Below are 11,852 nucleotides of genomic sequence, written 5' to 3' on the forward strand. Positions count from 1 at the left end.
TGTAAATTATTGAAATTGCAGCATGAAATGGTTGAAAAAGTTACAGCACCGGAAACAAAAATAGCAACAACCATATCGAATAATATAAGAAATAATATCTTTGGACATGTATCACCGCTTGTTGGCCGAAATAACAATAGCAATCATTGTTCATCACCTAAAAATAATTCGACGTCGGTAAAACGATCGTCAAGGTATATTTTAATTAATTATGTAAATTATTTCAAAAATGAAAAAGAACGAAAATTTATTATCTTTTTAAAATTTGAAAAAAAAAAATTTTTTTTAAATTAATTATCTCTTTACTCTATCATTCGTTAGTTAATATTATCATTAAAAAATAGATAAATTGAATATTAAATTATTGTAAGTGATATATTTCGGCAAATAGTTTGTACACTTCTATAAGCATAAAATCATTATGTATTATCACGTATGTCGTCTTTTTTTTTTATCTTTGTAAAATATAATGCTTTATTAGTTTAGTATTAGAAAATGTCTGTAATTTGCAAATTTCATTTTTCTCTAAAAAAAATCTATCTGAACTGCAGTGCTGCTGTTTTTGAATTTCCTACTTTTTTTTGCGATTATTTTCCAGTTTCATTTCCATTAAGAAGAAACAAGAAATTAAATTAAATTAAATTAAATTAAAATGGCAATTTCATTGTTTATTTCTTTTTTTCTTCTCTTAAAATTATTTGTTTGAGAAAAAAAAAAAAAAAAGATTTGAATTATTCATTTCAGTATTAAAAAATTAATCGATCAAGACCATTTCCATTATGAGAAAGTAGAATTAGGATCAATTGGTGTTACATTGATCGCTTATGAACCGAATGCTTCATCACCTACCGAACAACTTCTATTGCAAATTGAAAGTTCCGGCCAAAAATGGTTTCAATTTTTTTTTTTAAAAAAAAAAAAGAAAAAAACTTTTAGATGTATTCGTTGAAAAATTTATGGCATATCTTTTTCATTCATCAAAATAATACAAATAATCGTTTTTAATATCAGTTATTTATTGAAATTTTTTCAGTAATTAAATACATTTAGACTATAATTGCAAAAAAAAAAAAAAGATATGTCGTTATTGTCATTTCTTATTAATTTTTTTTTTTTTTTTTCTCGGAATAAAATAATTAGTTTAGATAACTTTAGTCTCTTTCTCTCTCTGTTATTTCCACTATTTCTTTCCAAATAATTTCAACTTGTGATAGAATTTGAATTGTTGATAATTTCTAAATTTAAATTTACAAAGGAAAAAAAAAAGAGAGAGAAAAGGAAGAATTTAATTGAATAACATTTTAGGTGTATAAATCGTAGCGTTGATCAGTTATGTGAATTTGATCATCAATTACATCGTTGTGTATTTGATCGTTCACAGAGTCATTTAAAGGAATTAGCATCAGAGTTAAAACATTGTGATCCAAAAAATGTTCAAAGGCAAATTCTTATCTATTTGCAACAATTGTCACATATTACTGGCAATTTGATGTGTTGCTATTCCGTTTTGAAATTTTTAGAGGTTTGGTTAATTTACTTTTATTTCTTTTTTCGTCAAAAAAGAAAATTATTATGCACATAATGTATTAATTAATTAATGTCTTTTTTTAAAGTCTACAATTATTAAAATAATGCAAAATTAGGTAATCAATATTGTGTTCAGATAAAAATAAGAACAAAAAATCTTTATACAATTTTTTTTTTTTTTGCTTTTTCAATATTTCTTTTTTGATTCTTTTCCTAAATATGTCATATTTTAACTTTTTTTTTTCTTTTTTTTTACAACAAATGTGTAATTTAAATTTATTAAATGAATGCTGATTAGTATTATTTTTTTCTATTTAAAAAAAAGTTTTTACAACAAATGAAAAACTATCGGTTAATTTGATTTTCTATTTCAGATTGATAGTCATGGAAATCGCTTCCTAGCAGCCGAAGAAACTCCAATAAATACACCAGCTATAGCAAGCGCAATTGTTACCAAAGATTTTAAAGCAGAAACAGGTGATCAAATTTCGTTACGGGTATGTTTTAATTCATTTATCGACTTAAATAGTTCAATAATTTACAAATGAAAATGTCGAAATTTTATGCGTACATTGTTCCGAAAATCCGAGAAATGTTCAAATTTCCAGTTGATCTTGATCTATTACTATTATCGATTTATACTTTAAGAATAATGTGAAATTATTCTGAACTTTTACTATAACTGATCAGAACAAGTAATATTCATAAATGAGTGATTAGACTGTTTGTCATTAATGTGTGGTTTGATTATTTATGTTGAAATTAATGTTGTCATCTACTTGGTAATTTTGTAAAAGTCTTTTTAATTACAACAAAAAAAAAAACGAAGTAATCAAATTTGCAGAATTTTCTTCTGGTAATTTTAATATGCAAATATACATCTATGCTATTTTAAATGCAGTTTTTTTTTTTTTTTTTTCAATTTCTAAATTTGTTAAATGTTATCTTGACGCTTCGTTGTCATCAATTTGAGTTAAGAAATTGTTGAAAATGTAACAATTTTTAAATTGAAATTTTGATAAAATAGAATAATGTATGAAATTCTTTGATAGAATAAGAATGGAAATAGGATTTCGAAATGGTATTGATGGTATTGTAAAAGTAATTCAATGAAAAATTGTAAAATTTCAACTTTACATAAATCTTCTAGAAGATTTCAAATAGTATATAATTATATAATGAATAGGTATGAATATATTAATTCAGTTCGTTGTGAAAGCATAAATTAAATATTCCTGAAATATAGTTGGTTCTTTATATCATTTCAAGGTTATTATCGAACCAAGAATGATGATTCCATTCAAATTCAATACAATTAGTCCTTCATCTGTCCTTTCCATTCATTTCATTTTATCCAACAACCTGTATGTACCTTTTCTGCTAATAATTCACATCCTTTCATATTTCCCGTAACCAGCAGATAATTTTCTTCATTTGATCAAAAATCTTTTTTTCTTGTAAATTTTTAAAAATAATTTCTGATATGCATGAATGAACAAACTGTCTCTTTTTTCCCACTTCTTTTTTTTTGCCCAACTATTTAAATTTAAAATTTCTTTTGAAATAATAATTTAGTAATATGTTTCATTGAATAAAGGATTTTTATTTTTTTTTCGATTCCAGAAATTTTTTTATAATTTCATAGCATATATCAAAAAGTTGTAGTACATTAAACAATTCTTTTCTTTTTCTTTTGTTGCTGTTATTGTTTTCTAGAATTTTTCCTTTTTTTTTAATGCAAAATTGCAGTAAATTAGTGCTACTTAAAAATTGAAATGTTCAATTTTTAAACAAATGAAAGTATTGCACCAAATTGATATAATAATGACATATTTTCATTAGAATGAGTTAAATTCAAAATTTAAAATAACAGATGATAAAAATTGCTGTTAATTGATATGTCAAATTTTTTAAATTCCAGTTTTTACACTTCATGTCTTGTTCTTTGAAAGCATTAAATTGGTGATTATATTTGAACGCAAAATGGTACAATGATCTTTTCATTTTTTTATGTCAATATTTAAAAACTTTTTCCTTTTTTTCCCTCTTCCTCTCTTCCACTGATCTTTAACTTCCATTTTACCACTTCAATATTTTATATTTGCAATAATGAAAGATAATCTTTGTTTCAAGGATTTTTAATTTTTATACAAAAATTAGAAAACATAAAATTTAATAATTTCTATCATAAATGAATATATATATATATATATATATATATATATATATTTTAATAATGTTACTTTTATTTTATCTTTTTTCCCCTCATGTCTGAAATTTATTGAAAAACTTTTTTGCTATAATTAATTTGTTTTGCTTGATTTTATGAATCATTTTCATAGTTATATGAGGGATGAAATAGGATCAGATTTATTATTTAGCATTAAAATTACCTGTTTGCTTATTTTTAATAATACGTTATTAAGCTATTTGCTCTTTTTGCATATTATTATATTATGAAATTTTTGTTATCGTTAAATTTATTGTAATTTAATTTTCGACTGTATTATTGAAATGAAGTAAGTTACCCAATGTATAATTATTAGATTTTATCATTTTATCTCTAATTTCTCGCTGATATTTTTTTTTTGATGTTATAGAATTGATGATTGATTACATTGGCCGTTGAATGGATTTTCTTTCCAATTATAATGATCAATTAAATAATTAATTTATTTTATTTCAATCAATTTTAATTTTTAAATTTCAAAAGATAAAAAAAAAAAAAAAAAAGAGTAGGAAAACGAAAAAATAAAAAAGCAAAAGCAAAAAGAATTACTATTCTTTATTACGAATGCTCCATATTGACTAACCATTGTAAATAATGATAATATGAGATCGACAGTTGTTATCTTCTAGTGTTATCCTGTAAAGTGATCTAACGAAATGAACCATCAAATGTTAAATAATGATTGGAAGTAACGATTTTGGTTAGCAAATCTCTTTTATTGGTTATATAATTCAGTTTTCATATTTTGATGTTTGTTGTAACCAAAAAATAAAAATGAAATCATTGTAAACAAAAATTAAAAAATAATTTTTAGTTTTAATAGTAATAATTTCTATTACACTCATATCATTTCCTCACTTGAATTGTTAACTCTCTTTTTTTTGTTTGTTTGTTTGTTTGGGATAAAATACTTTAGTTAATATCTTTCTGACTTTTTTTTTTTTTTTTGCAATTTATTCAAAGTTTCGTAGAATTGATGATTGATTACTGGTTGTAGAATGCATCTTTTGCCTATCATGGTGACCTAAATGATCTCATCACAACTTGTCATTACGCCTAACTGTCCGGAGGTTCTATCGCTTATCATCATTGTAATCGTTTGTAGTTTTTGCATCATGTGATCGTCAATACCATTCTCAACTTCACTCTGTTACAGGCTATTGAATCAGTTTTTTTTTTTTTCTCTTTTAAAACAAAAAAATTAATATTTCAAAAGAATTTTTTTTTTTTTTTTGAAGACCTTTTAGATTATTCGTAATGATACATTTGTAAATAAATGATAGTATAAAGTATTTCATCTCAAATATGATTGTTAATGTTAATTTCCTACAAAAATTCTATTGTCAAATTGCATTTTAATTATGTTATATTCATTAACGGATGAAGTTATCCAATTAAGTATTAAACATTTGCACATAGATTCTTTTAATTTTGTTGTTATCTTATTTTAATCAAATTGATACCATTATCACAAGGGTTAATTTTGATTCATACGATTTTTCACAAAAAAAAAAAGGAAAGAATAAGGCCAAAGTAAAAGTATAAATTGAATATTTATATTTAATTTTTTTTTTTTTTCATATTAATATTTCATACTATTAATAGTACTTTTTCACTTTTAACCTTATTCTTTTCATTTTAAAATAGATTGATTAGTTATAGATGAAATGATTAAATTAGAAAATGAGATAATTTAGTTTAAATTCGTTTCAGTGAATCTCTATAAAATATTCAAATTTATAAAAGTAAGAAATACTCTAAACTCTAAATCCATTCATATATGTATTACACGTAGCTCATTTTGTTTGACTGTTTTACATGAAAGATTTATCTGTAAGTTGAAAATGTATAAATAACTTTTCTCTTACTTCTTTATACTATTCAATTTATATTTTTGTTTTATTCTTTTTTTTTTTTTTTCACAATGATATTAATTTAAACTTGTGGTACCTATTTGAATCTATCTTACACTCATACATTTCCTTCTCAATGATATTTATTTATATTAGCATTAATTTCTTAAATTTTCAGTTCATTTTTACATATGTAGTAATGATAACAGACAAACAGACAAATTAGTTCATCTATTATTTACTAATTGTTACTTTATATCGTATTGTATTTCTTTAAAAGTACTTATTCCATTTGTTGTTCAATAAATTTACATCACATTTTTTAAAATTAATTGAATGTTATTATCCTATAAATGCTATAAATATTCATCACTTGCTGTTTTCTTAAAATATTCATTGCTGACATATCACTTACTATTTGTTACTTATAGAACTTTTTTTCTTTGAATTTTCAAATATTTTAATTATTTTCTTTTTTTGTACTTCCAGGAAATAACTCTCCTGTGAAATTTTCATAAAAATTTCTTTTAAAAACCTTTTTCTGTAAAATTATGGTTATGATATAAGCGAATGAAAATAAGTGAGAAGGTGTATTTCTCGAGACTTTTCAAAATTTCAGGTTGGTGATATAGTATCCATCATCGAAAAGGTGACACCCTTCAGTAACAAGGATAAATCGTGGTGGAAAGCTAAACTAACAATTGCTAAAAACGAAAACGGCAAAATTATTCTCGGCAGGAAGTTTGAGGTTTTTTTCAGGAGTATAAGAATTTATAACTTCAAAATTTTACATAAATCTTTTTGATGTCTAACGGTTTAATTAATTAATTACCTGACAAAGTCATATGAAGACAACGGAATAAAACGGGAGTTTTTGCTAAATTGCAGAAATCTGAAATAAAAGAATTTTCGGCAGCTTTCGATGTGCTTTTCATTTGAATAATACTTCGTTCCTCTAAGATAGATAAATATACCTGGATAAATTCACACTTTTGTAATGATTATACCATAGAGGAATGAGGTATACTCGAAAACATTTTTGAGAAATGTAGAAGAAAGTTTTCGTAACAGGATTGATATGTAAATTTAGTGTACAAAAAATAGAAAGTGTATTTGAATGGTACTATAAGACCTATTACTTGTCGGTACCAAACAATGCTTTCAATCATACCTACGTACGTTTAGAGTATTTTAGGTCGGATTATTTCCGAGTGAGTGCGTCAAGATATTTGACGACAAGACAGGACCACCGGCTGATCAACAGCTACTTTCCGCAAAAAAGGACGCAGTTGTCACTTCTAGCAATGGTCATACTTTCTTGAAACCAACCACAAATTTGACATGTGCGTCCAAGAAATCAACTGGTTGTCATCCACCACGACGAGATCGTTCCCTAGTACGAACATTTTTACGAAGGCATGCGGAACGACAAACTCCGCTCGTCTTCGGAACAGATCTTGTTGAATACTTACAGAAAACCGGTGAAGATGGTTAGTTTTCAATTTTTAAATTTTTCATGCAATCTATCTGAGCTTTCCAGATGAATGCACTATAGCACGTACAAATTGCATAATTTGCTAATTTATATGAATTAATTAATTATTAGATCTTATTTTTATAGTGCCATTAATATTGAAGAAATGTGTGGAAGTGATCGAAATGCATGGTATTGTTACTGGTGTTTATCGCCAATGTGGTATACAGTCAAATATACAAAAACTTAGGTTTCATTTTTCATATTTCAATGTTTATATTCCTAATTCATTCATAAATTTTCTGATTTCAATCCATCTACTATTCACTTTTTGTTTGCCTTTTCTCGCTTTTCAAATTTAGCAAAGATAGAATTTAATGCTTTTGATTTAAATTCATTTCAAACTAAAACTTCAATTTGATCGATTATGCTATAATTTCAGGAATGGCTTTGATTCAGGACATTTACCGGATTTGCGGGATGAAGCAATCTTAAAGGATATTCATTCAGTTTCATCACTTTTAAAACAGTACTTTCGTCAGCTACCGAATCCATTATTTACATTTGAGCTTTATCCGGAATTTATAGTAAGTTAACATTGATAGAATTAAAAGCAGTGGTTTACAGCGAGATTTTTTTTTTTTTTTTCATAATCAACTTGCATGATTGAATTCTAAAGAAATCTATGAAATTTTTATAGCTTTGTGCATATTTACTTGTTGTATGTTATGAGAATTCATGGAATGTTAATTCAGATCATTTAATAGTTTTTAAAAATTTAATAGATTAATTCAGATCTAATAATTTTTCTAACTATTATAATTTTAGTCGTTCAAATTTGCATAGTTTACAAAAATTCATATCTGTGAATTCATAAAGGTTAGTTCCAGTAGAAACTATTCATTAAATCTTAACTAATATCAGTGTGTTATCATAGGGTGCATATGAAACAACTGATGATGAACAAGCTAATCGATTTAAAGATGTCATTGGAAGGCTACCACGTGAACATTACAGGTTAACATCATTTAATTAAGTGACCATCATATAATCCCTCATTTTTACGTAGCGAAAGTTTTAAGACATGTAACATGAATGGTATCTTAGCAAGAAGATACGTACATAATATTAATTTCGTCATGTTGCAATTATATATAATAGAAAAAAGGAAATAAAACAGTTATCAATGCTCTTTGACAATAATTTCATTGCTCATCTCAAATTTAATCAAGTTAATTGTAAATAAGTATTATTTGATTATTATTTGAGGTTAATATTATAAATTTTTCTTTGAAATTAATATACGTTTTAATTCTTTTCAGAATTAACAAATTTGTTGACGAATTTGTGACATTTTTTTTTTTTTTAATTTCAAAAGCTTTATTTCATTTAATAAATGGTTTCTCATTCATTATTTTCTTAATTGTAGGACAGCAAAATATTTAATTCGTCATCTGACTAAATTATGCCAATGTACTCATTTGACAGATATGAATTCGAAAAATCTTGCAATTGTTTGGGCTCCAAATTTGTTCAGGTTTTTTTAATTTACTTGTAGTTTTTTTGTTTTTCATTTTTCACTTTTTTCTTCTTTTGCATTCATGTAACATCTAAATTAAATTCTTTCAAAAAATTTTTGTTTTTTTTTTTTTTTTTAAATAATCATTTCAGATGCCCACCGTGTATTGACGACAATTCTGGTGGCAGTGATTCATCACTTTTGCAGGGTCTGAATGCGCAAACGGGTCTTTGTAATTATATACTTGCCCATGCAGTTTACCTATTCTCACTTGAAAATGATTCCCTTTCACTTCCAGAAAGTTTGTTCTTTTAATATACAAATATTACTTGTAATAATTACTTTTTTATTTTTCTATAAATTATTTCAGGGAAGTTATTAATAGTAATATCAAAATACCTTGCTTAGCAAAAATAATAAATGAATGTTAGACAGATTTCTTGAAAAAAAAAAATTATAATTTTTAATGTTTCGTTCAAACATATATATAAAACATCTAAATTGTTATATTAAATTTTAATTATAATTATTATTTAGACATATTTTAAAGCAGTTACTTTTTTAGGTTGTGATTCTCATATGAAATCATTAATTAAAACTAGTGAAATATTTGTTCTATTTTTAGATGCGATAGGCAGATCATCAGTATCATCATGTAGCGGTGGTACCCTATCACCAGATTTGGATCGTCGTCGTTTTATTGATGTTAACGGTGGACCAGCGACATTGCCAACATTTCATACCATTATCGAAAAACCACGACACAGGTTGGTGGAATGCTGCTATCATGCAAGAATAGCAAGAATAGAACGGATACATGTTACTTAACACTAAGTTAGTCTAAGATTAAACATTCAAATTTGATTTGATATTTTAAATTTTGAAACTTTTAACTGAAAGTTGTTTAAAATATGAAGAAAAAGTAACTTCAAAAATGACAATATTTAATATAATTTTTTGTGTTTGCCAAATCAGAATTTGAGAATAAGATTATAAATTAATGCAGAGAAACAAGTGCGCATCCTGGTAGCAAATGGCGACGTATGTTACGTGGTCCATCAATGGATAATGCATTTGCTAGCTTACGTACACGATGGAAAAAACATGGTGAAGAATATTTAGACAATGATAATTCTACTAATAGTGTGAAGTGGAGAAGGTAAAACATATTTTACTTCAATTTTTGTATTCATTATAATTGGTTTATTATTATTTCTAAATTAATTATTTATTATGCTTCATATATGCATCTTTTTTTTTTTTCTTTTTTTTTTAGAAGTCCGTCAGATACGCGATCATCATTACGTGCCGCACGTAGCGCATCGCTAATCTCATTTGTTACAAAAAGTGTTGAAGAATTTCGTAATGGTGTTTTACGAAGTTGGCGGCATTGTGCACCAACATTACGTGATGATTCGATAACAAATGGTACAAGTGAGGAACAACATTCGACTGCAACAGCAGTTGCAACAGAACTTGTAAGGCGTCGAGGCTTGACAAGTTTTTTGGCTAACGATCAGCAACCATCAACAGTATGCAATAACTATCTATCACATATTAAAATGACCATGTTTTAAAAGATTTTTTAATTTTAAAAAAAAAAAAAAAAAACTAATGAAATTTTATATTATATAATTATATCTTTCTATAAAAACCAAAAAAAAAAAACATTTTATATTTTTTAAGAAGTTTTTTTTTTTTTTTTTTTTTTTGTTGTTTCTTTTCTAATTTGAAACTGCTTACAAATCTTACTACTAAACATCACTGTTTGTTGCTAGAGAATATCATTTAATCATATAAAATTATGTTGCAATTCTAATAAATTTAATGTTCAAAAAAAAAAAAAATTTTTTTTTTTTCTTGAATCTTTAAATATTTGTGCAAAATCTGAAGCATTATTAATAATATTTATCATATATTTTTAGTCGACAGATACTAAATTAGCATCAAGTATAAGGGGTAGTATACCGGAAGCATTTTCGTTGGATACCAGTGATTCCGGTAACAGTCGACCGCCTTCCGTTACTCAGTGTGTCTTTTATTGTTATTGCTGTTTTTCTTTTATTTTTTTGTTTTTAACTTTATTTTTTCAATAGAAAATTTCCAGTTTTTATATGAGAAAAGAAGAAAAAGGAAGAAAGAATATATTATTATTATAAGTTTGATTCAGTGATATATTTTAGAAATGACTGTATCGATGATGGTGTAAGTTTGTCATCTGATAGTTATCGCTTTTTTGGATTCTATGAAGATGAACAGCAATCAGAGGAAGGTGTAAATTTACGAGATATTAAAGAAATATGGACAAAGGACAGTGCTGAATCTGAACATAACTCACATGTAGCATTTAATGTGAAAGCAATAAGAAACAAGAAAAAATTGTCAAGAAATGAAGCGGAAGATGATATGCGATCATCTTCAACAGACGAATGGTCTGATGTGGCCAAAAGTAATTGTAGTAGTAATACTAGTAGTAGCACTGGCTCATTACATAATGATTGTAGTCGATATGATAATGTTCCAATAGGTTTGTTTCATTTTTTTTTTTTTTTTTTCAGTTTAATTTTTATAAGAAATGATCAATTAGTAATATAATATAAACAAAATGTATAATGTTATTGTAGAAAGAAAAAATGAATCAATAAAATTATAATTGAATAATTCAAACAATTCGATTGCAACATTATTTTTTATTAAATAATAGATTATAATTATTACAGTTTTATGAAATTCAAAATTCCTCTAATTTTTAAATTAATTTGTAATAATGAAAATTTATTAAGAATTATTATTTTTACATTTCTTAAATGAATATTTGTTATAGGTGAAGATGCTGGTGAAGGACGTTATGTTGAAACACCATTATCGTTTTATGATTTACCACAAAATAATGTCAAACCTGTTCGATCAAATGTTCAGTTATACTTTTTTTAAATGCAAATATGTTATTTGAAATCGACCTTTATTGTTTTGTTTCCAAAAATAAATGGCTTTATTCAGTTTCTCTTTTCTTTTTTGCTACATTACACTTTCAGATTAGTCGAATGCATGAAATGTAAATCATTTTTGATTAGTTTAAAAAAAAAAAACTATTAATGACAGGAATTATACATTAAATTGATTGCTTCGAAACATTCACTAAATGAATTAATTCATTTATCATTTAAATCAACATTTCTCAGACATAATTCAGATTGACAAACAGTTTCTTATCATTGGAAAACGAAAGAATTTCTTGACAAAAGACTA

General features: G+C 25.3%; 1 protein-coding gene across 1 annotated transcript; it reads left to right on the forward strand.

Annotated features, from left to right (window-relative positions):
• Positions 1 to 27: 27 nt before the first annotated feature.
• Positions 28 to 11,537, forward strand: Bma-rrc-1 (RhoGAP domain containing protein; the record flags this gene model as incomplete). The annotated part of the gene is made up of 17 exons (XM_043073366.1): positions 28 to 194; positions 745 to 891; positions 1,306 to 1,522; positions 1,902 to 2,024; positions 6,230 to 6,358; positions 6,806 to 7,100; positions 7,232 to 7,334; positions 7,527 to 7,671; positions 8,022 to 8,101; positions 8,514 to 8,621; positions 8,756 to 8,904; positions 9,229 to 9,370; positions 9,610 to 9,762; positions 9,880 to 10,135; positions 10,529 to 10,632; positions 10,787 to 11,130; positions 11,428 to 11,537. 17 exons carry the CDS (start codon positions 28 to 30, stop codon positions 11,535 to 11,537), a joined length of 2,772 nt encoding a protein of 923 aa, XP_042929300.1.
• Between the last annotated feature and the right edge of the window lie 315 nt (positions 11,538 to 11,852).

Source organism: Brugia malayi (assembly GCF_000002995.4).
Source record: "Brugia malayi strain FR3 genome assembly, contig: Bm_v4_ChrX_scaffold_001, whole genome shotgun sequence".
NCBI classification, from domain to species: Eukaryota; Metazoa; Nematoda; class Chromadorea; order Rhabditida; family Onchocercidae; genus Brugia; species Brugia malayi.